This window comes from Symphalangus syndactylus, chromosome 8 (assembly GCF_028878055.3).
Source record: "Symphalangus syndactylus isolate Jambi chromosome 8, NHGRI_mSymSyn1-v2.1_pri, whole genome shotgun sequence".
In the NCBI taxonomy this organism is placed as follows: Eukaryota; Metazoa; Chordata; class Mammalia; order Primates; family Hylobatidae; genus Symphalangus; species Symphalangus syndactylus.
The window spans coordinates 41,229,469-41,257,453 of NC_072430.2; the positions used below are offsets into that span (position 1 = coordinate 41,229,469).

At 41.0% G+C, this 27,985-nt stretch overlaps 2 protein-coding genes across 51 annotated transcripts in view; one reads left to right on the forward strand and one right to left on the reverse strand.

The window, feature by feature from the left end:
• TTLL5 (tubulin tyrosine ligase like 5) overlaps positions 1–17,925 on the reverse strand; it is a 296,508-nt gene extending 278,583 nt beyond the window's left edge. For 22 of the 50 annotated variants that reach the window (XR_010122049.1, XM_063644138.1, XM_063644162.1 and 19 more), the window contains exons 1-4: positions 17,548–17,875; positions 17,072–17,246; positions 15,733–15,901; positions 9,151–9,257 (exon numbers count right to left, since the gene is read on the reverse strand). Coding sequence is in view for 49 of the 50 variants with exons in the window: in XM_063644138.1 (XP_063500208.1) it covers positions 9,151–9,257; positions 15,733–15,806 (181 nt within the window). In the remaining variant the exon portion in view is untranslated. Of the gene's footprint in view, positions 1–9,150; positions 9,258–15,732; positions 15,902–17,071; positions 17,247–17,547 lie in introns of all 50 variants that reach the window. The other 28 variants (XM_063644175.1, XM_063644163.1, XM_063644141.1 and 25 more) reach the window with 7 other exon arrangements.
• ERG28 (ergosterol biosynthesis 28 homolog) lies at positions 17,919–27,973 on the forward strand. Its single transcript, XM_055288733.2, has 5 exons — positions 17,919–18,153; positions 21,367–21,530; positions 23,897–23,987; positions 26,977–27,095; positions 27,232–27,973. Exons 2-5 carry the CDS (start codon positions 21,398–21,400, stop codon positions 27,309–27,311), a joined length of 423 nt encoding a protein of 140 aa, XP_055144708.1. The 5' UTR covers positions 17,919–18,153; positions 21,367–21,397; the 3' UTR covers positions 27,312–27,973.
• The last annotated feature ends 12 nt before the right edge of the window (positions 27,974–27,985 follow it).

The following is a 27,985-nucleotide window of genomic DNA, read 5'->3' on the forward strand; positions in this document are numbered from 1 at the left end:
GTTCATTGTACTATTTTTGTAACTTGTCTGAAGGTTTTTAATTTTTCTAAATAAAACTTGTACAAAGATGAAAAAATATCCGGTCCTTTCATTATAACCATGATCACTAACATTTTTGCACATGAAAAGTCAAAGCATCATCAGCTACACAGTGACTGCTAGAAATAAGGACTGAACCCAATTCTGTGCATGTTCTGCAGTGCTTGCCCCTCAGTGCCCAGCCACAGGGGAGGTGATCAGTAAGGTGTGTGAGAAAATAGAGAACAGTTACATGGGGAATAAGAGACAAGGGGGAATAATAACAAGTCTGGGCATGGTGGCTCATGCCTGTAATCCCAGTATGATGGGAAGCTGGAGCTGGAGGGCTGCTTGAGACCAGCAGTTCAAGATCAGCCAGGGCAACATAGAGAGACTTCGTCACTACCAAAAAAAAAAAAATTTTTTTTTTTAATCAGCCAGGTGTACGGGTGGGCGCCTGTAGTCTTAGCTACTCAGGAGGCTGAGGTAAGAGGACTGCTTGAGCCCAGGAGTTCAAAGTTACAGTGAGCTATGATCACACCATTGTACTCCAGCACAGGTGGCAGAGCAAGACCCTGTCTCTTAAAAAAAGAGACAGAGAAACCAGCCTGGGAAACATGGTGAAACCTCATCTCTACTAAAAACACAAAATTTAGCCGGGCATGGTGGTGTGTGCCTGTAGCCCCAGGTACCTGGGAGGCTGAGGCAGGAGGATCACCTGAGCCTTGAAAGGTTGAGGCTGCAGTGAGTCATGATCAGGCCACTGCACTCCAGCCTGAGCGACAGAGTGAGACCCTGTCTCAAAAAAAAAAAAAAAAAGAGAGAGAGAGAAAGAGAATCAGTATGTCTCTAGAGTCAAACTAGGGTTCAAACCCTGATTCTACCACTCCTCCCTGTAGCCTTCAATAAATTGTTTAATTTCTCTATGATCAATTTCCTCACCTGTAAAATGGAGTTGATAATAACAGTAGTTACTGCATAGAGTAGCTGTAAGCACTAAATCAGTTAATACATGTAAAGCTATGAAACAATTATTCTACATAGTATAAATTATTTTTATACAGTAAAAAAATACACAGTAAAATAGTCATTAGTATATGCACTGTACATAATTATACATTTTATATAGCAAATTAAAAAATTAAAATGGGCCAGGAGTAGTGGCTCACGCCTGTAATCCCAGCACTTTGGGAGGCCGAGGTGGGAGGGCTGCTTGAGGCCAGAAATTTGAGTCCAGCCTGAGCAAAACAGGAGAACCTGTCTCTACAAAAATTAAAAAATTAGCCAAACATGGTGGTACATGTCTCTAGTCCAAGCTACTCAGGAGGCTGAGGCAAGAGAGTTGCTTGAGCCCAGCAGGTCAAGGCTGTAGTGAGTTGTAATCACGCCACTGCACTTCAGCGTGGGTGACAGAGCAAGACCCTGTTTCAGAAAAAAAAAAAAAGTAAAATGCTATCAATATGATTTATCCTACTCCTCCTAATATAAAAGAAAAATACAACTGCCACCACACTCAGTGGCAAATCCGATTCTTACAATATATAAGTAGTAAGCAGTGACAAGCCACTTCTAATCCATATCACCTAACTATAACCCAACTCAGATACACTGAACATGTTCCAAAAGAGTAGTGCAAAAAAAGAAGGGTGGAATGACAGAATGCAAACATCACTGCTGGGGATTTTCAGTTCATATACACTCCATGTCCAGTAGCCCTCTGTGTGCAATAAGGCTGGTGGGTAGTATATTTTAGACTAGAGGTTATAAATTGGTGACCCAAGAACCAGACCCAGCCTGCAGATGTGGTTTGTCACTCATGACGCTTCAAAATAAAACTAAATTAGCTGCTAAGCCATTGAAAATTGGAAAAATTCATATAAAAATCTAGATTTCTGGGCTTCTCTTAAGAAACCTGGTAGCTGGGCGTAGTGGCTCACTCCTGTAATCCCAGCACTTTGGGAGGCCGAGGTGGGCGGATCACGAGGTCGGGAGATCGAGACCATCCTGGCTAACATGGTGAAACCCCGTCTCTACTAAAAATACAAAAAATTAGCCGGGCGAGGTGGCGGGCGCCTGTAGTCCCAGCTGCGCGGGAGGCTGAGGCAGGAGAATGGCGTGAACCCCGGGGGGCGGAGTCTGCAGTGAGCCAAGATAACGCCACTGCACTCCAGCCTGGGTGAAAGAGTGAGACTCCTTCTCAAAAAAAAAAAAAAAAAAAGAAACCTGGTAATGATGGTTATTTTTATGTGTCAACTTGACTGGGCCACAGGATGCCCAGATACCTGGTTAAATGTTACTTATAGGTGTCTGTGAGGGTGTCTCCAGAAGAGATGAGCATTTAAATATAGGGACTGAATAAAGTAGATTGCCCTCCCAAATGTGGGTGGGCATCATCTAATCCACTGAGGGCAAGAACAGAACAAAAGGGTGATTGGTTGAGCTCTCTCTCTGCCTGACTGGTTGAGCTGGGACATAGATCTTCTCTGCCCTCGACACTCCTGGTTCTCAGGAATTCAGACTCAGAGTGGAATCTATACCACTGGCTCTCTGGCTCACAGGCTTTCAAACTGGACCACCAGCTTCCCAGGGTCTCCAACTTGCAGATAGTAGATAATGGGACTTTTTAGCTGACATAATTACATAAACCAATAACCTTATAACAACATTCATTCCTCCCTTCCCCCTCCCTGTCTCCTTGTATCCTGTTGGTTCTATTTCTCTGGAACACTCTGACTAATATGTACCTGGGCTTTCTCTCCTGTAACAAGAACTCTGACTAATATGCCTAGGCTTTCTCTCCCATGACAAGAGTCAAATGGAAGATTGCAACTGTAAACTGAAGCTACCCAACTGCCTAAGAAAGAACCACCTCATCCCATGTTTTCTTCTGTATAAAAACACGAGGCAGAGCATGGTCCTCCTTGACTACTAGCAAACTGCCAAATATCCCATTTCTAAGCCTCTTAACATGCATCTCATCAATTCCACCATAGAAGAGACCACAGAATTTCCTCTTCTCCAACCACTTATATGTGCCCCTAGAGGCAACTTGAAGTGCCAGGACCCCTAGCAAGTTCCAGGACTAACCACAGCAGAGCAAATGAAAACAAACCAATAATCTAACTGTCAACACAGAGAAGTACCTAGAGAGTAATGAAATGCCTTAAAGGGTTTAAACAAAAATAGCATGGGAAATCAGGATAAAGATAAAACTGACATTTTTGACTTGTAGAACACAAAAATAACTCCCTTAATGGCAACACAGTGTAGCTGTGCCCTAGTATCAGAAAACTAGGTTACCTAGAATTAGGATTAGGATATCTGTGCTGTCGAATGTGTGTGACTAATAAGCACTTGAAATGTCCTTATTTAACTTTAGTTAATTTAAATTTAAGAATGAATACTTGATTCAGTTACTGGAAATCCTATTTTAAACAATTTGCCTGTGGGGAGGGGAAGAAACAATTGAGTATATGAATTTACTTTTTCAACTATAAAAGTTATAAAATCTAAATACAGACCTAATATTTCCGATGAAAATTTTGCAGCAAATTGAGATGCTCTGTTATGTTAAAATAAATACTAGATATAAAATATTAATGATTTTTTATATTGAGTAAATGTGGAAATGATAATATTCTGGAATATATTGGGTTAAATAAAATATATTATTAAAATTAATTTCACCTACCTGTTTCCTTTTACTTTTAAAAATAATTTCCTACTAGAAAATTTCAAATCACATATATAGCTTGCATCATACATCTATTGCTAGTATATACAAATACAAACTTACTAAATAAATACATTCAGGGACAAATTACAGAAAATTGCTTCTAAAAAAACTTCTAAAGTTTACTTTAAGCTGAAAATACCTATGTTGTCTCTAAAATACAATCCAATGTACACATTTAAAGTACATACAATTTGGGGAAAAAACAAGGTTATAATGAAGAAAAGCCACATTCCTGGAATATTTCACAAATAAAACATGAGAAATCATATTGTACCAAAAATATTAATAGTGAATTCAGTGAAACATGTCATAAAGAGCAAAAACACAGTTGGCAACTAACACAATGAGATCAACAGAAGGTAACTATTGCCCCAGATACACTTCTCAGGGGGATTTAACCACAGGCTTATGATCTGAACAGATCTGTGCCAGCTATTTAAAAGAGCCAAAAAGAAAAAAAAAAAAAGTTGCAGACTGAGAGTATTTAACAATACAGAAAACTGAGGCAGCAACTAGCAAAAGTCATTCAAATTGTTCTTTTCATTAAGGAAGGTGAAGAAAATTATTAAGCCACAAGGAACTGGGAAAGATACAGAAAACTCAAAAACACAGAATTTGAGAAAAGTTTAGCAGCTTTTTCTTTAATCACAGGAATGTGTAAAGAAAAAGACTTATGGATCCTAAAAAAATAGTAATTGCTTAAATAGATGACATTGATGGATATTATTTTCCAATAAATGTTAGATATTCTAAAAAAGAAGGGTCTGCTTATTGCCATAGAATACATCGATTACTTTATGTGACAAGCAGACCAAAAGAAGTATGTTTGGGGGGAATATTTGTTTTTATCCACCTTTTAACATTTTGGCTCAAATCATATTTAGAGGGAGTTTCTCAGCAAGGGGTCTTCAGTTACTCAGGCTTCAGAGAACATGAATGAACCACATCCCTTTAAATGGTAACTTAGCAACTTGCTGAGGGAATTAGAACACAAGGATCCTTGGGGAGGAAGGAGGATTCAAATCCCAGAAGCAATGCTAACAGTCCTCTGAACTCCTGACTTATTAAGGGACAAGACAAAAGTCATTTACAAGTAGAGTAGATCTTATTCAATCAGTAAAATAAGCAGCACAAGTTTTGAGCACCTACTATGTGTCAGACATTAAATGACCTCATGTAATCCTCACAATATCATATTCTCTCCATTTTACTAATAATTTTACTAATAATGAAATTGGTTAAGATTTTACTAATAATGAAACTGGTTAAGACAGCCTAAGTCACTTGCCCAAGACTCACAGCTAAGAAATACCAAAGCTGGGATTTGAACCAATGGCTGAGAACCCAAGTGTACACTCTTTCCACTATACCACAAGACAGTTCTGATCCACAGTGATATAACCTTTGAAGATGGCTACAGACTAACACCAGGGTTCAGAGCACCGCTTAAAATCCAAGAGGAGCAGAGATAAGTGAAATTGATAAAATACAAACAATGCAGAAAACAAGAGAAAGCAAAAGTTGGATTTTTAAAGTTGGGTCTTTAAAATTATCATCAAAGCCAGGTGCAAATTCTCATACCTATAATCCCAACACTTTAGGAGACTGAGCTGAGAGGACTGCTTGAGACCAGGAGTTCAAGACCAGCCTGGGAAACACAGTGAGACCCCCATCTCTACAGAAAACTTTTTTTTTTTTTAAATTAGCTAGCCATAGTGATGTACACCCACAGACCTAGCTACTAAGGAGGCTGGGGCAGGAAGATCACTTGAGCCTAGAAGTTTGAGGCTGCAGTGAGCTAGGATTGCACCACTGCACTCCAGCATGGGTGACAGAGTGAGACTTTGTCACTAAAAAAAATAAAATAAAAATGATCAATGAAATTGACAAACCTCTAGCTAGACTAAGGAAAAAAGAGAAAAGACTGAAATAACTAAAATCAGAAGTGAAAGTGGGGACATTATTACAGACCTTACAGAAATTAAAAGGATTATAAAAGAATACTATGAACAATTGTATGCAAACAAGTTAGATAAGCTAAATAAAATGGACAAATACCTAGAAACACATAAACTACCAAAACTGACTCAAGAAGAAATAGAAAATATGAATAGACCTAAAGCAAGCAGAGGTTGAAGGGAACCCATTCTATGAGGCCAGCATTACCCTGATACCAAAGCCAGACAAATGCATCAGAAGAAAACTATAAATCAATATCCCTTATAAATACAGACAAAAAATGTTCAACAAAATACTAGCAATTAGGCCGGGCATGGTGGCTCCTGCCTATAATCCCAGCACTTTGGGAGGCCGAGGTGGGTGGATCATGAGGTCAGGAGTTCAAAACCAGCCTGCCAACATGGTGAAACCCCATCTTTACTAAAAATACAAAAATTAGCCGGGCATGGTGGCGGACGCCTATAATCCCAGCTACTCAGGAGGCTGAGGCAGAGAATTGCTTGAACTCAGGAGGAGGAGGTTGCGGTGAGCTGAGATTGCACCACTGCACTCCAGCCTGGGTGACAGAGTGAGACTCTGTCTCAAAAAAATAAAATAAAATAAGATAAAATAAGATAAGATAAGATAACATAACATAATATAACATAACATAAAATATAATAAAATATAAAATAAAATAAAATAAATAAAAAAAAAAAATAAAATAAAATAATAAAATAAAATACTAGCAATTACACTCTGACAAAGTGGGATTTATCTCAGGAATATAAGGGAGGTTCAACATACAAAAAGTCAGTCAATGTAATGTACCACATTAATAGGCTGAAGGGAGAAATATCATTTCAGTTGATGTGGAAAAAGCATTTGACTAACACCTTTTCATGATAAAAACACCCAACAAACTAGGAATAGAAGCAAACTTTCTCAACATGACAAAGGACATTTACGAAAACCCACAACTAATATCATATGTAATGAGAGAAAACAGAAAGCTTTCTTCCCATGATCAAAAACAAGACAAAGACACCCTCTTTCTATTCAGCATTGTACTAGAAATTCTAGCCAGAACAATTAGGGAAGAAAAAGAAATAAAAGGTATCCAGGTTGGACGGGAAGAACTAAAATTCTCTGTATTTGCAGATAACATATTACATGCAGACAAACCTAAACATAAAAACTATTAGAGCTAATAAATGAGTGCAGCAAGGTTTCAGGATACAAGATCAATATACAGAACTCAGGTGTATTTCTATACACTAGCAGTGAATAACCCAAAAATGAAATTGAGAAAACAATTCTATTTACAATAACATCAAAAAGAATAAAATATTTAGGAATAAATTTAAACGAGGTGGTACAAGACTTGTACACAGAAAACTATAAAACTGTGATGAAACAAATTAAAGAAGCCCAAAAAATTGGAAAGACATCCCATGTTCATAGAAGACTTAACATCATTAAGATGGCAACACTCTCAGAAGTGATTTATAGATTCAATGCACTCCCTATCAACATCCCAACAGCCATTTTTGAAGAAATGGAAAAGCTGATCCTAACATTCATATGGAATTGCAAGGGACCCTGAATAGCCAGAGATCTTGAAAAAGAACTATATTAGAGGACTTACAATCTGCAATTTCAAAACTTAATACAAAGGTACGGTAATTAAAAGAGTATGTTACTAGCATAAGGATAAATGTATAGTTCAATGAAATATTAAAAGTCCATAAGTAAACCCATACATCTATGGTCTACTGATTTTCAAAAATAGTGCCAAGACCATTCAGTGGGGAAAAGAATAGTCTCTTCCACTAATTTTGCTGAGACAACTGGATATCCAAATGCAAAAGAATGAAGGTGAACCCTTATATAACCCTATATGAAAAATTTAACTCAAAATGGATCAAAGACTATTGAGCCCTAAATATAAGAGCTTAACCTATAAAACTCTTAGAAAAAAGCAGAGGGATCATGACCTTGGGTTACGCAATGGTTTCTTAGATATGACACAAAGAATATAAGCAACAAAAGAAAAATTAGATAAACTGGATGTCATCAAAACAAAAAACTTTTGCTCATGAAAGAACACTAACCAGAGAATGAAAGACAATTCAAAGAGTAAGAATATTTGTAAATCAATTATCTTGTCTAATATCCATAACACATAAAACTCTTATAATTCAACAACAATAAAGACAACCCAATTTTTAAAATGTACAAAGGATTTGAAGAGGTCTTTCTCCAAAGAAAATACACAAGTGGCCAAAAAATACATAAAAAGATATTCAAATTACTCATTAGGGAAATGCAAATCAAAACCACAGCCAGATACCACATCACATTCACTCGTATGGCTATAATCTAAGAAACAGAAAATAACAAATGTTAGTGAGGATGTGGAGAAACTGGAACCCCTATACATTGTTGATGGGCATGTAAAACAGTACAGCTGCTATGGAAAACAGTTTGATATGGAATAAGTTAAACACAGAATTACCATATGGCCTAGCAATTCCATTTCTAGGTATACCCCAAAGAACTGAAGATAAGTGTCCAAACGACTTTTCCATGAACATTCATAGCAGCACAATTCACAACAGACAAAAGGTGGAAATAGGCCAGGTACAGTGGATTATGCATGTAACCAAGGCAGGATTGCTTAAGGCCAGGAGCTTGAGACCAACATAGGCAACACAGTGAGATCCTGTATCTAAAAAATAAATAAATTTTAAAAATAAAATTAAAAAAACAAGGTGGAAACAAAAAAAAAGTACATCAACTGATGACTGAATAAACAAAATGTGGTGTATCATTGGAATGCATTCATTAGCATATACAATGGAATGTTATTCAGCTATAAAAAGGAATGAAGGACTGATATATACTGCAACATGGATGAACCTCGAAAACATTATGCTAAGTGAAAAGAAGCCTACCAAAAAAGGCCACATATCACATGACTCCATTTATATAAAACATCCAGAATATGGGAATCTATAAAAACAGAAAACAGATGAGTGGTTGCCAGGGACTGGTGGTATGGGGGCTGGGGATACCTGCTTAATGGGTATCGGCTGTACTTTGGGGATGATGAAAATGTTCTGGAACTAGACAGTGGTGATGGTTGCACATAACTGTAAATGTACTAAACAACAATGACTTGTACACTCTAAAAGGGTTAAAATGGTAAATTTTGTTATGTGTATTTTACCACTTAAAAAAAAATAAACACATGTATACATTATTCTGGAAAAAAAATCAGAGGAAAAACATAAGCAGAAAACAATTTAAGAAATTATAATATTTGAAGTATAACAACTCAATTGATTTTTCTCATGGCCAATGCCCTTTCCCTATATATGTCATATCAACTTCTTTAAGACAAGGATGTCCGGGCCATGCCCAGCTCCGTCCTCTGTGGGAGAGGTTATACCCACCTCCAATTACTCTAATATTGTTGTCCTTTGTAAGAATAGCGTCGGCATGGAATACCAAAACTGGAATTCTCCTGCAGCCTCCAGTCCACATGATGCATGGATGATCCCTATAACGACAACAAAGCCTTCATTAATTTACAACTCAAAACCTGAACTGCTGATGCAGATTACTATGGTTTGTTGCTTAGCAAGTTTCCCCTTCCTTCTGGAATACAAATCCCAAATATCCTGTGGGAAATCACATCTCTCATTCTTAGCTGTGTGTTTAAAATTAACTCTATCCCTGGTGCAGGGATAGGCCTTGATTGGTTTCAGCCAATCAAGATATTTCACCATTCAGTATAGTTAGTGGTTCAGAGATAGGCACATAAACCAATTGGAGCCCATGAGTTTAAGGAGACATGTTCTGGACTCTGTGAGAAAGCGATGGTTTCTTTCTCTTCTATAATGGCTACAGATGATAGCCTGTCTTCCTCTTGATGGTATAGGATGAGAATGAGAAGTCTGGAAGGGCAACAACCATTTTGTCACCTTGAAAGAAGAGCCTGTAGCTGTTGGTGAAGGAGAAAGTCAGCGGGAGGTTGACTGAAGAGATAAAGTGGGATTTTCAGAATGAAGATATGCCTGAATATGAGTGAACATATTCTCTTTATTACTTAGGATCATTTGGATTATGTTGTAATCCTTCGCACACATAAAGAACCTAACTGATGAGTTCACAATAATTTACATACTCCTTTTACATGCTATAGTCCATTTTCAAGCCAATTTGATGATGCATCCTAAGACTCTGAACCAGGAACTCTAAATTAATACAAGTATCCCAATTAAAATCACGTATTTTAAAGGAAGCCCATGCTAAATGGAACAATATATATTTTCCTCCAGTATAAAACCACAGGAGAGAAAAAGACCTCTGACTTTATTCTCTTTCCCTATCCTCAGGAAATCTCAGCTTAATTTTAGGCTGATGAATATTTACTCACAGATTAGAAAAACCTTCACCCTCATTAGGGCAGGGAGGTAGGAAGAGAAATAAAATTAAATGAACTGAGTCCCTACCATGTGCCAGGATTTAAACTAAGAGCTTTCATATCTCACTTAATCCCCCTGCCCATACTATGAACTGCAGAAAAACTGTCTCAGAAAGGTTAAGTAACCTGCCTAAGGTCATACAGCCGGTTAAGTAAGGGATGAGGTATTTGAACCCAACATCTGTATTCTTTCTACTGTTTGCCTCCCTAATTGCATTTCAGCAAAGTTCTATATATTGGATACCTTGAATTCAATTATTTGGGAACTTAAGCTGATAATTCCTTAAATGCAATACAATCCACTTGGCCAAGATTCACTCAACTCTTAAAAACTCACATAACCACATCCCTTAACAAAGGTCATACCACAATCAGCCCCTCCCAATCCAACTTTAAAAAGATCCACACTCGGGCCAGACACGGTGGCTTACATCTGTAATCCCAGCACTTTGGGAGGCCGAGGCAGGCAGATCACGAGGTCAAGAGATTGAGACCATCCTGGCCAACATGGTGAAACCCCATCTCTACTAAAAATACAAAAATTAGCTGGGTGTGGTGGCACACACCTGTAGTCCCAGCTACTCGGGAGGCTGAGGCAGGAGAATCAGTTGAACCTGGGAGGCAGAGGTTGCAGTGAGCCAAGATCGCGCCACTACATTCCAGCCTGGCAACAGAGCAAGACTCCGTCTCAATAAAAGAAAAAAAAAAAACATAAAAAGATCCACACTCTGAATGCACAGTCTGTAAGGCTCCCAATCTTAGGAGTGAGGCAGTCTTTAGACTTGGGACAAGCTGCCAACTGCTTTCTAGTGAAGAAAGCAAAGAACAGCATACCTAGTTTATTCCCCGTTTTCTAGAAATGGCATGTGGATGCTTATTGTTCTTGTTCTTTGACTTGGTGACAGTACCCACTTGTGAGAAACGGTGCTGATAGGGCACCTTTTTTAGCAGGAAGGATTTTTTTGTAGCTTGCTTGCTTCTTCATCTTTAACACCTGTAAAATGTGGGCATGAAGCCAGGTGATTCCTATGATCTCTTCCAACCTTAATTTTTCCACTATATTTCTAAATCAGCAAGTACAGAAAAAAACAGGCAGCCTAAACTACAAAGTCTCAGACAGGAACTCTGGAAACTATCCAAAGTTCTCTGTCAATCTAGCACTAGCTACCAGCTGGCACCACTATGCCTTAGCATTTATAAACAATGGATTGCTGCTCCAATTTAAAAATGCCTGACAAGGGGAGCACAATCAACAGATACACAGCTGAGAATAGCCCAGGCCCTAACTGTACTATCTGTAGAAAGCCAAGTCTCTAACAGAGAAATCTTTTCACTTCCAACCTATGGAAAGATAAAAGAGAGAGTAAACAGTAAGGTCAGCTAAAAAAAAAACCACTTAAGGAATATGCAAAATTGTCATGAAAAACATATTCCCACCAAGTGGTGCTAAAAGGAAAAAATTCAGAATGATTAGGAAACTGAAAATTGGGACTCTACATTTTCATTCACATCAGAAACTGGTATATATTAAAATCCACTTTTATAGGCATGGAAAAACAAAGGATTTGAATAATTACCGAAGCAGATCAGTTTTATGATTCACTTTATTGAAAGCCTAAAAACATTTTGGTTTTCTGGGAGTAATTTCATGAGAAATAGACATCATTATCTCCTGGGACCCAGCCTACATAACTCAAAGATGGAGCTGTAAGCAGCTTTTGCATTCTTGCTTCTAGGCTGTCTTCATACCACTACCACTATTAGAAATGCCTTCCCCACTTCTCTGTTTATCTAAGCCCTCTCTCCAAGGCCTACCTGAAGTCTCACCACCTTCAGGCAGCCTTCCCCAGCTCCTTCAGCCTATTATACCTCCTTCTCTGAACTCCTATAGCACCCACTTTATAATTGATTGTTAATGATCTTTTTAACTGATATAAAGCCAGCCTTTTACAATAGCAATTAAAGTTGACATTTTTTCAGTGACCAAAGAAATCTTACATCACGTTCTTATATGAAAGTTTCTATGTCTACATACAGAGTTCTATTTGGGATCCCCAAGCAAAATATAGAAAAATAGCCTCTTTACATTTTCTATTTGAAATAATACCATGCAAAAGAAGACTGCCTGGACAGTTTCTATTCCTGAAGTCCAGGATTGCAAGGAATTAATACTTTAACACAGCCTAGGTATCTGAGCAGATCTAACAGATGTCCATGGATATACATCTTTGGATCAAGTCAACATCTTCAGATGATTTATGGCCTTCAAACTTCTAAATCAACTTTTAAAATGTAAGCCTGCTGCTTCAGGTGTGAACAAGATTGATTTAAGCTTCCTAATGTAAAAAGTAAGTGTCTGATAGACAAGACATAAGCTGATGAAACAAGATTAACAGTTAAAAATCAACAGTAGAGTCTGAAAGGAAGAAGTGGTCCATAAATTTGGATGGGAGCAGAGGGAAAATTATACCTTTATTTTCACTAACTTTTACTAGAAATTCAGTATTTCTTAATTATGAATATAGGCAACGAACCATAGTAATATTAGCATTATCTGTGCCTTTGACGTTATCTAAAATTACAGCAGTTTTTTTGTTTTGTTTTGTTTGAGACGGAGTCTCACTCTGTCTCCCAGGCTGGAGCACAGTGGCACAATCTCAGCTCACTGCAACCTCTGCATTCCAGGTTCAAGTGATTCTCCTGCCTCAGCCTCCCGAGTAGCTGGGATTACCCGCAACAACACCCGGCTAATTTTTGTATTTTAGTAGAGACAGGGTTTCACCATATTGGCCAGCCTGGTCTCAAACTCCTGACTGCAAGTGATCTGCCCACCTCGGCCTCCCAAAGTGCTGGGATTACAGGTATGAGCCACTGCACCTGGCCAATTACAGGTATTACATTTGTCACTACTTCTAAGTTATAGTAGTTTAAGACTCACCCCTAGATCACATGTGATCATGGTCTTTCTATCTAAATGCCAGTGTGATGAGGTTGGACAACAATCGGGCAACTCTCCTCCTAATAATCATTCAGTCACTAAATGATGACACCTCACATTGGCGACCCAGACATCTATGCTGCTTCCCAGTACCCCCCACCTATGATTGTTAATCAAAGACCACCCTCCCAGTGTACTGATCTTACACAAACTAAACAAAAACAGTCTTCATGTTGTTGTCTTTAGAAAACAAAATTTAACTTTCCCAGATTTTAAATGATCTTATTATTTAATGTATTAGTAAAACAGCACATATTACTATGTTACCAATGTGTTTTAATAACTGCATTTGAATGTAATTAGTACTCTTTGTAATGATATGTATTTTATTTTAAGCCTTAAAAATATTATTCTGGTAAGGAATCCATGGCATAAAAAAGTTAACGACTCTGATCTAAGGTAATTTAGGTATAAAGCCTTCATTTATTCCTTCATTTTGTTATTCAGTCAGCAAGAATTTACTAAGTACCTACTATAATATTAGGTCAAACTATCTGCAATCGTCAGTATTTGACTGTTTCTGACCTACCAAAATGGCAGTTTCATATAGTTCAATCTAACATTTGTCAGGCCCAATCTGTAAACCCACTAATAAGAGAGACAGTAATGGAGTAAAAGAACAACCTTTAAAAAGGGAAAGACTGATACTTGCAGCAGAAGTTAAAAGTTTTATGGAATGGGTAAGAGGCAGCACACTGAAAGCAAAAAGTCAGAAGAAGGGAAAGTAACCAGAGGGAATTATCCATTTAATTATCCTGAACAAGAATGACCCAAATATACTTTCAAATCTCTATTAGTTTCTATGACCTAACAGCGATAAGAAACGTTTCCTCAAAGCTTTCTTAATGCTTCAACAATTTTTTTCAAATTACAAGTAATCTTCTATCTTATAAGAAGCCCACCATAAATTCAATATTAAAACCAGTAAGAATAATGCCTCACATTTGTATAGCACTTACAAAGTAATTTCACATACATTATTCTATTTGAGTCTAACCAGACCCCATACAAAATAGCCTGGGAGAAATTATCTCTATTTTTCAGGTTACACAGCACACACAAATCCAAAAGGACTCAGGGAGAATCTTAAAAATGAATTTTACCTTTAAACCAGATTCTGTCTTTACTCTGTGTCAAGTAATAACTAAAGGAGGCAAAAAAGCAAAGTGATCAAAATCCAGAAAAGCCAAGTCCAAATCTCAATGCATCACTTACTCTCTATGGGTCACTGAGGAAATTTCCCGATAAGACTGAGTTTAAAAAAATGAAAATAGTAACACCTTCAGATTTAAAAAGATATAAGATATACATGAGATAAAGCCTTTATCATCATCTGTAGTAGCTATATTTATCATTATCATTCTTTTTTTTTTTTTTTTTTTTTTTTTTTTTTTTTTTTTGAGACGGAGTCTTGCTCTGTCACCCAGGCTGGAGTGCAGTGGCGCAATCTCGGCTCACTGCAAGCTCCGCCTCCCGGGTTCACGCCATTCTCCTGCCTCAGCCTCTCCGAGTAGCTGGGACTACAGGCGCCCGCCACCACGCCCGGCTAATTTTTTTGTATTTTTAGTAGAGACGGGGTTTCACCGTGGTCTCGATCTCCTGACCTCGTGATCCACCCGCCTCAGCCTCCCAAAGTGCTGGGATTACAGGCGTGAGCCACCGCGCCCGGCTTTTTTTTTTTTTTTTTTTGAGATAGAGGTTCACTCCTGTCACCCAGGCTGGAGTGCAATGGTGCGATCTCAGCTCACTGCAACCTCCACCTCCCAGGTTCAAGCCATTCTCCTGCCTCAGCCTCCCGGGTAGCTGAGATTACAGATACCCACCACCACGCCCAGCTAATTTTTGTTTTTTTAGTAGAGATGGGGTTTCACCATGTTGGCCAGGATGGTCTTGAACTCCTGACCTCAGGTGATCCACTCACCTCGGCTACCCAAAGTGCTGGGATTACAGGCATAAGCCAACACGCCTGGCTATTATTCATTCTTATTGTGATGATCCAGTAATCATGAAATTGGACTCTTAAGTAAAAGAACTCGGGAAAGCAATGTGGGTCAATGGACACAGCACAGGCTATAGAACTCTAATATCCTGCCTCAGAGTTACTATGGTAAGTTACCTGACCTCTCTATATTACCACCATTTTATCATTGTAAAGGCTTTTGAGAAAATTAGCAAACGTAACTAATGTCATAGAGTTTGGACATGCTTTTCTTCAATACTTAAACATTTCAAAATCTTCTGTTGGGAGCTCTGAGCAAGAGTTCAACAAGAGCTACTACTTGCATTTTACAACATCTAGAGCTGATGTTCACTTATGAGCCCAGAAAGAGAGCCTTATCTCATTTCTCATAGCTGACAGGGACTGAGTAACAAGACCTTAAATGACATTATGGATAGAAGCTAAAACCAGAGTTAGATAATCCCCAAGGAATGACACTAGATAAAAGAGTATACAAGTAAAAGAGAAGAGTATATAGTAAAAGAGTATATAAGAGTATATAAGTGAAAGAGTATAAAGCACAGGTCAAAAGCAGGCTTGCTATTACTTACTCTTGACTTATGACCTCCTCTTCTTCTGAGGATGATGCTGTTTCCTCCAGGTCCCGGGCCATCACGACTGGCATTTCCTTTAGGGTTTGTCATGCAGTCAGTAGACGGGGGCCTCAGAGACCTTTCCTAGCAGATTCACTGGATCAAGCAATTTGGATGGCACAGATTCCTGCAAGAAATCAACTTGATCGGATCAATTGACCTGAAACACAATGAGGTTGTCTATTTATTGGTTACTGCTGATAATCTAAGTAATGAGAATGACTATATTCCTAAGTAGTGCTCAACCTCTAGAAGTTTACTTTCCATAACAGTGCCTCAATATGCCGCAAAAATCAAGATTTTTTTCATACGTACTGTCTGTGCTCTATATATTTGAAAAGCTGTTACTAAGTTTGAGTTTCTCATTATTTACTAAATCGAATATGCACCAAAAGGATAGACTCTTCACTTTCAGGGCAGTTTGAGGCAGGTGACTGATTCCCTAAAACATATATTCCTTGCTAGACAAACCTGGCCTGGGTTAAAAATAAATAAATAAAAACTCAAGGTTTAAGACCCTTGCAGGCCGGGCAGGGTGGCTCACGCCTGTAATCCCAGTACTTTGGGAGGCCAAGGCGGGCGGATCACCTGAGGTCGGGAGTTCGAGACCAGCCTGACTAACATGGAGAAACCCCATCTTTACTTAAAAAAAAAAATACAAAAAATTAGCTGGGTGTGCTGGCTCATGCCTGTAATCCCAGCTACTCGGGAGGCTGAGGCAGGAGAATCGCTTGAACCCGGGAAGCGGAGGTTGCGGTGAGCCAAGATCGCGCCATTGCACTCCAGCCTGGGCAACAAGAGTGAACTCCGTCTCAAAAAAAAAAACAAACAACAAAAAACCCCTGCAAACATTTCTTTAGACTCTATGACAAGCACGCTGACAAGATGCCATCATGTTTCCAGTAAAATAAATTCAACAATGAACCGAAAGATGAATATATTCTCTTGAATCAAAGGTCCATACAAATAGGTGGCGGAGGTGGGGAATGCCCTTCCACTCTTAAAAATTATTCTTCCTGACTAAAAATCACAAACTTTGGTATGACTCTCAAATAGACGATAAAATTAGGAAATTTCCAACACTGCATTTCTAGCTTAAAATATTTTTTCCAAAGTAAAAAAGTACATGTTCGTTGTGTGTGTCAGAAGAAATAGGAACTACAAATAAAAGGAACATGTTTAAATGACCATAATCGCAAATTACTCAGCGATAATTACTTGCTGTCAATCCTTCTTAACTTTTCCATGCATTCATAAATACGATGAGACTGCAAGTAAGACAAAAAAATAAACCGACCTTGATAATGATCAAAGATCTTCGGCGCAATGGGCAATGTCTAACGACTTCAATGGCTTTCTTCAGGGGATTCTCAACGGGATTTCTTGATCTTTCCCAAAATGTTGGGAAGCCCTTTAAGTTTAAACAAACAAAACCTCCAAACGGGAAGGGATGCCAACCTTTCCCAGGCTGCCTGCAGAGCGGGGAGAAACAGGTCGATCGGAAGATTAGAGACACTCGCCTAAGGAGACTCCTCGCCCTAAAGGAATCTGCTTCTCAGCCCCACCCCCAGCTCACCCCAGTACCACGTAGGTCCGCAGATGCTCCCCCCCCCGGGAAGGACGGGACGACCCTGCAGCCGCGATTCAACGCGGCGCGCCCGGAAGCCAACAGCTACTCCCGGGCTCTGAGCGGGAAGTGCTGCGGCAGGCGCCAGCCCGGACCCGGGAACGCTCCTCCCTAGGGTAGGGAAGCGCGCGGGCGCAGGCGTTTACCTGTCTCATCTTCCCATGGTTCGGGGCGAGCAGGCGTGGACCGCGCTCTGCGCCTACCTCCCTCTTCCTTCCCCAGCAAGGCTCAGGGCAGCCGCCGACGGCTACTTTCCCGGTTACTACAACAACCAACAAGCAACCGCCCGCTCGGAGCCACTGCGCAAGCGCTCATAACGCTCAGCTGCGGACGCGGACGAATGTCGTCACTGCCGCGCAGCGCGGGCGCAGAGCCCTGCCCTCAGCTGAAGGGAGTCTTCTTTTTTTTTCCGCTGTTTTTTCCTCGGCCCCTAAGAGGTTGACTCCAAACCCGGAGTTCCGCTAGGTCCAACTGGAGGGCTTACGGCGTGAGCGGCGTACCTGGGGAGAGGCTTAGGCAGCGGCAACCGCTGATTGGCAGTAAAGGGGTTCACTCCCCATCTCCTGCTCGGGCGAAACGGGGACAGCCAATCAGAGAGAGTACTGACGGAAACGGCCCAATCCTGGAGCAGGGCTGAGGGAGGGGGCGGGGACAAATGGCTCAGGTGGACTCCGGGCTGGAGCTGTCCTGGGGGAGCTTGTTTGAGGCAGCGGCTGCTGCTGCCACTGCTGTGCTGGAGGTCCGGTCGCCAGGTAAGGAGAATATGGGGGAGAAGAGGGTGTGGGTGTCAGTGTTGCTTCTGATTGAGAGGATCCGGAGAGTCTGGAAAAATGGAGGTGGGATGGAAGGCAGATAACTGGAAGGCAACCTTTTGGGGGGAAAAGGGTTTGAGAGGCGATGACAAGGGGGAGCTAGGAAGATGGAGAAGGCTTGGTGAATTCAAGGAACGAAGGAATGGATGAGCGAATGAGCAGCCACCATGAGCCTAGCACTGTACAAAGAGCCTTCACTTTTTCTCATATAATTCTTACAGTAGCCCTTCGGGTTGATATTTCTATCTCCATTTTGCAGATGAGGAAACCGAGACTGAAAAGTGTAAATGACTTACCCAGGGTCACACAGCTACTAAGTGGTAGGGCCAGGATAAGAATCCCTCTCTCCAGATTAAGTTTTAACAGCACACCTGTGCTGGGCTGGGCTTGGCTGGGCTTGGCTGGGCTGGGCCAGGACAAAATTTGGAAATAGATGTTGCATACACTCTAAGAGGCCCTTAAGCTTTAGGGAAATTAGGTTGAGAAATTGGCAGAGCACTTCAGAAGTGCCCAGGCTCTGTCCTCATCAGCTATCTGTTGGGATTTCTAACAGATAACACTTCTGTGAAATGGAAGGCATACTTGTGCAGAAAAGTGGAGAGGTGCATCCATGCAGCTTTTCTAAACCCCGGAGGAGTCTCCTCTTGGGAGAGGGTGAGAAAATAAAGAGGATAGGTGGATCTTGGCCCAAGTGATAATGGCCTATGATGTCCAGTAGACCCTCAGTGTCTCTGATCTTGGACAGAGACCACCTTTGTGATCCAGCTCTCCCTGAAGGACTCATCAATTCACCCTTCCTTCTCTAGATCTCTTTATTGCTTGTTTGGGGTGGGGGCGGGGGGGGGCGGTGTTTCACACTGTCTTGGGCCATTGCTGACTTTAATATCTATCTCACTGGGTAGCATAGAGCAATACCGAAACTTGTATTGCCAAAGTGACAAATAAAACCTGTTAGTTTATTACCACTTCAGGCCCAAGAGGTTAACCTGACAACAGATAAACCGTGGACCAAGAAAATAATAATGAGGATGGGAAAAAGTCATTCCATTATTAGATTATTTATCTATTTTGGTTTTATTTAAATCAGACTAACTGAAATTACTACTCAACAAGAGTTGATCTAAGCCTTAAAAAAAAAAAAGGCTGGGTGCTGTAGCTCACACCTGTAATCCCAGCATTTGGGAGGCGAGGCCAAGGTGAGTGGATCACTTGAGCCCAAGTGGAGAGGTTGAGGTGGGAGGATCACTTAAGCCTTTGATTTCGAGGCTGCAATGAGCCATGACCATGCCACCACTCCAGCCTGTGTGACAGAGCAAGACCCTGTCTCAAATAAATAAATAAATAAGAAATTAAAAAACAAAAAGTATGTAATCTAATTGTATTTTCTATACAACTTAAAGACAAAAGTGGATATGATATGCTTTTCTTTCTCAAAAAATGGGAACTTCATTTAAATAGTCTCAAACAGTGAGGTAGCACTGCAGCAGTCCAGCAGACCATGATTCTTATCTCAGCTCTGCCAACTTTGCTGTGTGACCTTAAGAAACTTGTTTAACCTCTCTGTTCCAACCCTCATCTGTAAGGAAATATTAATGGTGCCTGCTTACCTCATTGTAAAGATTAAATGGTAATATATGTTAGGTGCTTGGCACAGTTCATGGTGTAAGTGCTCAGTGACTGAAACCTATTATTATCTTGCAACCCAACACCAAGATTGCTGTTTCCTTTGCTGTATAATTTTCTTACTAGTCCTAAAGTCACACATTAACTTAAACACGCACAATTTATAAATTTGGAAAAAAGGAAAAGAGGCTTTATCTCTTGCAAAGGGTTACAGCCACCCAACAGGGAAGAGTGCCTCCCACCAAGACCAGAGACAGTTACTTTGAAGGAGAAGGGTTTGGGGTAGAGCTTTGTGCTGAACAGGTTGGCTAAACATACATATTCAACAGGTTACAGGAGGAGCTATGAATATTCCTGAAGGTGGTCCTGACACATGCATATTGAACAAACGTGTGTAACCACATATGACCCCTGTTCACTTTGGAGTGGAGACCTAACATTTAAGTCTGTCACACCTAGGCTGTATACGTCAAAAAGCCTTTTCAGGACACCAAGACACTCAAGTGTGTGATCTTGCTAAACTGGCCAGGAGCAGTCCACGGTTGGTGGTCTTATCTGGAGAAAATTACTGAAATCAGTCTCTTGTCCAATCAAAGCTGTAGTTACAACTGGTGGAACAGGGGTCAGGTAGTCAGCCTCTGTGAGCTGGATGAGCTGTAATTGTTTTCATATTGCTTATCTCAAGGCCAGTGTTTGTCTAGCTGCTAGAGAAAAAAAACCTTGTGGCAGAATATAACTTTTATTCTTTAAATGTAGGAGGGTGTGACTTAACCATTGCCTGGCATGGCCTTAGGTCTTGTTTATAATTTAGTATCTTACCGCACAAAGAATCTGTTCTGTCATTCTTATGATCTCTATTTTAACTTTAATGCTGGTAAGTTGCTGTGTCTAAACCTGAAAACAGAAGGAATATAACAGGGCTCGTCAGACCTCCCATCTCGTCATGGCCAGGAGCTCAGTTTTAGGATTTTTCTGGGGTCCCCTAGGCCAAGAGGGGCTCTGTTCAGTCCGTGGTGGGCTTAGGATTTTATTTTGAGTTGACACACAGCAGTTTATTTTTAACTTTTAGATTGTTCTTCTAGTTTATGGAGCATGGTATACCTGAGAACCAGAAAACCTAGGGATGTAAATAGTGACCTCACACCATAAGTCCCACTCAAATGTATAAAGTTCCGTAGGCTTGGAAGAATCCGTCATCAATAGCCAGGCAGGTGTCTGTGGGTATAGTTATAATCGCCTTTGAGCTATTTGCATTACGAAGGAATGGCATGAAAACGTGAAGGTATAGAAGTAAAGATAGAGGACTGATTCCAACCCAGAAAAAGGAGTTCTGATTGAGGGTAATATTTTGGAGAAATTGCTTAGACAAGGATAAGTACTGTGCCACTTATTGCAAAGCATACTGTTCATTCACCACTATTAGTGTGACTAAATATCTTTTTTTGGCCTGCTTCATTCTTCCTCCCTTCCTGCTTATGGTTAACATAGACTGGCCCTCATTGTCTCACGTCCTCTGCCTTTGTTTCCAAGGCAAAAAGTCCTCCCACGTTTGAGGGGAGTCATGAGCCGTTTCCTGAATGTGTTAAGAAGTTGGCTGGTTATGGTGTCCATCATAGCCATGGGGAACACGCTGCAGAGCTTCCGAGACCACACCTTTCTCTATGAAAAGCTCTACACTGGCAAGCCAAACCTTGGTAAGAAATCAAGGAATTTCTGCATCCTTTATAGGACTGGCCCTATGCTGTGGTTCCCAAACCAGGCTGTACATCAGAATAACCTAGGAAACTTCAACAAACACAGGTACCCATTTCCCTCACCAAACCTATTTATTGAACCTGGGTGGAGCTCAGGAATCCAGTTCTAAAAAACTTCCCAGATGATTCTGATGCTGCCTTAGCTAGCCTTTGGCAGCTACTGGAGTAATAGACTTTGTGGTGAGCACTTGACCCTTCTTCCCCCAAGCTTCTCTGAATACTTTTCATTCATTTTACACTGCCCTGGGCAATTTGTGTATTTAAAAAAAAAAAAAAAAAAGCATTATAAGGGCAAGTGAGGAAATAGACTTACTTGGTGACTCTGTGATACCTGACAAGAAAGCCATAAAGAAGCTTTACATATATGTCAAAGCCCTCTTCAGAATCAGGTTGGGGCTTACATGACTCATATTCCATGTTACAGATGGAGAGTTATTAATTCAAGGTCTTCCATGACATAGTCCCTGAGAAGATATTTAAAATCCCTTCAAGTTGGTCTCCCAAAATGAAACTTAAGAAGGTCCATGGCAGCCTTTCCTGGCTTCCTGAGCCTCTCTACTGAGAGTGTCCATTTCAGCTTGCACTTCATCACGCTGATGTGTGGGGTAGTTTAAGCTGCAGCACTGTTTCACAGCAGATGACAATTCTGTGTCACATTTATAGCTAACCCAGATTCAGGCTCTGACCTAGCTCGTTTTTCTGCAGTGTCTGAAAGAAATTAAGTAGGCTAAGGCTCATTTTAAGAAAGCCCAAATATAATAAGAGTAAAGAACCTGGGAAAGTGAGCAGAATAATTCCATCTTTTCACCTTCAAATGCTGCCCTCAGGTGGTCATGGAACCCTATATTGATTCACAGGTTTTTAGAGGTCATCTGGTCTAGCCCTTTGAGTTTAAAGTTGAGGCAAAGAGGTCCAGAGGTCATGTGACTTAAAGGCATATAGCTGAGCAGAACTTTATGTGTGTGTGTGTGTGTGTGTGTGTGTGTGTGTGTTCAGCCAGCACGGAAGTTGAGGCTGCCATCTCCCTTGTGATCTAGGGACCTTCATGGTACTCTTCTGAAAGTAGCAGTGCTCTAAAGTGTGCCACAGAATTTCACCTCATACCTAATCTGGTTAGGGCTGGTTCAGTACTCTTAGCTAGAGAAAAGTCCTTAGTCTTCTCATGAGAAAAGCTATCAAATTGGTTTATAAAGAATGTAGCTATCCAGGGCTAATGCTAGATACTTGGTTGGCATACGGAATTTTTTTCTCACTACCATCTAATGGTCTTCGGTATTGTGAATTTGGGAGAGCTGTCTGGTTTTCCAAAGGCTGGAAAAATCCTGAAAGCCCAAGTAAACATTAGTAGACTTTTCAGTTGTCAATTCTGTCCCTTAAAATTTATCTTACGCAGCAGGTAGTAGACCAGCAAAGGAAGTATCTTTGCTTTCACTGTTTTGGTATCCCCAAGCCACTGGATGCCTTAGCTCAATGGTTTTGCATTTAAATCACCCAAGCAAGGAGTTTCTAGAAAATACTTATGCCTGGGGCCCTCCTCCAGAGAATACAATATAGTTGGTCTGGTACCCAGGCCTTGTAATTTTATAAAACTACCTCAGTTGATTGTAATAAATGCCCAGAGTCAAGAACCACTGTTATGGTGGAATAGGACCCCTACTTTCAGGACAAGATATTTAATACAGCAATGTCAGAACAAAGCCACCAAGAGCAGGGTGCCCCCAGCAAACACCAAAGAAACAGTGCTTTGTCCCACTACCATGCACTCAGGAAACCAGCCTGGTATTGGTTCATCCAACAGCATAGATCTGGATGCAATAAGAGACCCAGGTACTCACATATCTTAAAGACCGTATGTGGGCATCTAAATTGGTCCCCAGTGTCTCTGAGTTCTCTCCTGGATCAGCCTTGAAAGTCTACTGGCCTCCTGGGCATCTTGTATTTCCAGATCAGTCTCTACAACATTCCCCAAAACCTGTCCTGATCCAGACCCTCTAGGCTTCCAGGACAAAAGGGGTAAATTACTATATCTAGGAGTTATTTGCCTAACTGGGGCTCTTTGTGGGTTTCCACTCTTGGAACTTCCCTTCCAACTGTAGACATTTGAAGAGAATCTGAGAAGTTCTCATTCGGGAATTCCTTCTATTCCTTCTAGTTCCCATGTTGCCACTAGGACCTCCATCCTGCCCAGCCACAGAGAGGTCAGGTCCAGCTCCCTACCTCCCATGAACCACCAGTGAAATAGGAGGAGTTTGGAAGGAACCCCAGGTCTCCCCTTCTGAACACTCTTGCTTTTTTCTGCTACACAGTGAATGGCCTCCAAGCTCGGACCTTTGGGATCTGGACGCTGCTCTCATCAGTGATTCGCTGCCTCTGTGCCATTGACATTCACAACAAGACGTATGTAAGGGAAGGAAGAGCTTTAGCATCCTTTTGTTGGAAATCAGATGCGTGGCATACTTGTTACCTTGAGTAATGGGAACTGTTAATCATTTTAATGCATTAGCTTAGAATGTGGATAATAAAAGACTCATAGGTTACATCCCCTCCAAGCCTAGAAAACATAATACACCTAACAGGTCTTCATTAAAGTCTGAAAATTCTTTGGAACTGACATAGCAAACTGGCAGGCCATTATCCAGTGGCCTGCATCATGCCCCTCCACTTCTTTATGAAAGAATCAGCCTTTTTTCTACTAAAGAAGTAGAGTGGTATGCTCTTTTTAGAATAGCCACCCACACATACCTTTCTCACATTCCTCCTTAAGAAGCAGGAATGAACAGAAATCACAATCCATGAAAAAAGAGGAACCCACAAGTAAACTGTTGTATGTGTATGCAGCGTCAGCAGGTGAGGGTGAAAGAGAAGCTAGGGCTCCTGAATTCTACCTGTCTTGGGTACTCAAACAAACCAGGGTGGAACAATTGCAGGCAATCAGAAGCCATAACCAGCTCTGGCCACTGGAGGGGGCTCAAGCTTTCTTCCCAGCGAGAGTCATCATCACTAGGTGGAAACAGTTTGTTCAGGTCACCAAGGGAGGCTATCCGAATGCCAACTTCACATTAAAATGTTTTTCTGTCTTATCCAGGCTCTTGGCATCTGGGGAAAACAGGAGGTGATAATATTTATTGAGCCCTTCTTATTATGCTGAGCTTTTATCTACATGATCTTAAGTCCTTTCTTAGCAGCCCTGGAGGTCATGATTTTCATTCCTGATTTTGCACATCTAAATATTAGAGATGCAGTTAGTTTAAAGAAAGACTGACTCAAGTGAGATTTGAAGCAGGGCTATTAGCCGTTTGATCTCTTCAACCTTAATTTATTTTTTTTTTCAAACTTGAAACTGCAGTTTACTTGTCCTAGAATGACACGTACTTCTGGAAGCAGTGTGTTTAGTTCTGGGCCCAGTTCTGTTGGTAACTAGCTTTGCAGTAGCAAGTCCATTATTCACGTTCCTTGCACCTTGGCCTCTTCATCCATAAAATGAGAATAGATATCTGTTCTACCTCTCAGGGTGACTAAGAGGAAGGGAGGATTGAACAATCATTTTAAAGACCTGTACCACGATGAAGAATTGCTGATGAGTATAAGGGATATATCTTTTGCTTGTTGTGCTTTTGAAGTGAGTGAAGACAACCCAGACTGATCTCTTTTTTTTTTTTTTTTTTTGAGACAGAGTCTTGCTCTGTCACCCAAGCTGGAGTGCAGTGGCACAATTTCAGCTCCCTGCAACCTCCACCTCCGCCTCCTGGGTTCAAGCCATTCTCCTGCCTCAGCCTCCCCAGTAGCTGGGATTACAGGCGCGCACCACCATGCCCCTCTAATGTTTGTATTTTTAGTAGAGACAGGCTCTCACCATGTTGGCCAGGCTGGTCTTGAACTCCTGACCTCGTGATCTGCCCAGCTTGGCCTCCCAAGGTGCTGGGATTACAAGCTTGAGCCACTGTGCCCGGCCTGACCCAGACTTATCTTTACCTCAGTTACCATTTACTTTCCCCTCTCCCTACACAGGACAGCTGCAAATGCTGACTCCTGTTTCTAGCCCTTCCTAGCCTAGGACTTTGATCCATGCACTTCTGATGTGCATTCTGATCCTGTTCCCTCCCTAACTAGAGACTGAAAGTCAACACACATACATATTGTTTCCACAATGGCCAGGCATGGTGGCTTCCGCCTGTAATCCCAGCACTTAGGGAGGCCAAGGTGGGCAGATCACTTGAGATCAGGAGTTCGAGACCAGCCTGGCCAACATGGCGAAACCCCATCTTTATTAAAAATACAAAAATTAGCTGGACATGGTGGCGTGCACCTGTAGTCCCAGCTACTCCAGGAGGCTGAGGCAGAAGAATCGCTTGACCCAAGAGGCGGAGGTTGCAGTGAGCTGAGATTGTGCCACTGCACTCCAGCCTGAGAGACAGAGCAAGAGTCTGTCTCAAAAAAAAAAAAAAAAAAAAAAAGAGTGTAAAAACATGTACAGGAGAGATACAAATCAAATGTAAGATACCAGTTACTTGTGGAGATGAGGGAGAACAGACTCAGAGCAGGATAAGGATACACAGGATGATTTAACTCTTCTCTGTAAGTTTTTATTAGAAGAGTCTGAAACAAAATGTCAAGATGTTAAGATCTGAGGGAGCTGGGTGTTGGTTGCATTGGTGTTCATTATAATGTTCAGTAAATTTTTTGTATGTTTGAAGTATTTCATAATTTAAAAAAATTTTATGCTTAAAAAAAGATATCAGCAAACAAAGTGGTCAGTCACCTAGTAGCCTGTCTCTTCTCTACCTTATAGTCAAAGCTGAAAAATAAGTTCTCTTCCCATGAGGTTGTCACCATGTCCTCAACGTGACTACTTTTCTAGGCTAAGACACAAAGTAACCAACGTATATTGCAAGAGCATCTAAAAGCCCCAGAGGTGTCCTTGCTCCTTACTCCCCATGAGGCCGTTCGTTCTGTGGCATCCATCATATAAACACTGACAAGTGCGTGGCCAGATGCCTGCCAGGTGGGATTAGACTGCAGAGTCAACCAATTTGGATAAATAGAATATGTAAGCGTGCTGGATCCAAAGTTGTCTACACTGCCTGCGATTGTCATCATTCAGGCTCTGCTTTGCTATAGCTGAGTTCACCACTTTGCTGAGACTTGGACATTCATTCTGGGTGCCCAAACCATTCTCCTCTCAGTTTAGCAGTTGAAACCTTCAGTTTTGCCCTAGATGAGAATATTGGTGTGATCAAATAACCAGCTCTTCCTCAGGAACAAGTGTTCTTTCTTTTAAGCCTTAATCACATCCTGGGTTCTTATTTGTCTGTATCAAGTCTGATACTTTTCTACTGTTCTGAACGAACAGTAACTTTGGTTCCCATTTCTGTCTGCTTCCTTGTAGGCTCTATCACATCACACTCTGGACCTTCCTCCTTGCCCTGGGGCATTTCCTCTCTGAGTTGTTTGTCTATGGAACTGCAGCTCCCACAATTGGCGTCCTGGCACCCCTGATGGTGGCAAGTAAGCATCCAACCACCCTAGACTTCCTACAGGAACTGTCCCAGCTCTAGAGCTAGTACAGAGGGTGGACACAGGAGAGAGAGAGAAGAAAGGTGCCGTTTGTATGTCAGTCACTAGTCTTTCCTCTGTATTTAAGGTTTCTCCATCCTGGGTATGCTGTTCGGGCTCCGGTACCTAGAAGTAGAACCAGTATCCAGACAGAAGAAGAGAAACTGAGGCCAGCATTACCACCTCCAGGACTTTCTCGTCTTCCACCTTGGCCGTCTTCTTCCTTCGTCGTCTCTCCTCTTTAATTTCTTCTTTTCTGTTCCATCATCCGCCCCTTTATTCACTTTCAGCCTCTTTTTTTTTTTTAATTTTTAAACTTTAAAGATATGCATACTGAAAAGTATATAACATGTATGTACAATTTAAAGAATAACTTTAAAGTGAATACTATGTAACTCCATCCAAGTCAAGAAATTGCCAGCTCCTCGGAAGCCCACTGTGTCTTCTTCCCCTACCTGCAACCTCTTCCAGGCTCCCTTTTCCAGCCTTCCCCTTTTTCCCTTTTATTTTCATGCCTTGATTTGACTTGTGTGGTGGGAACATGTGAACTATGAAACTTAAACCTGCTGCCCACCCAGAGCAGCTGTGACCAAGGGCTGCCTCAAGGGGTTGTCCACACAGGTTGGGCTCCTCTCTGCTGCTGGACCCAAGACTCTGAACCTTCCAAGGGACAGGCAGTTCTTCTAAGAAGGGCTCCCCTGTGTGTGAGCAAAACCACGGCTCTCCTTCTATCTACAGATGCATGAGGGTTGGAAGAGTCTGGGCTGTTTTTAGACCTTCTGGTCAGCTGTATTTGTGTAACAACTTTTGTAATAAATAGAAAAACCCTCCGCTCTGATCAG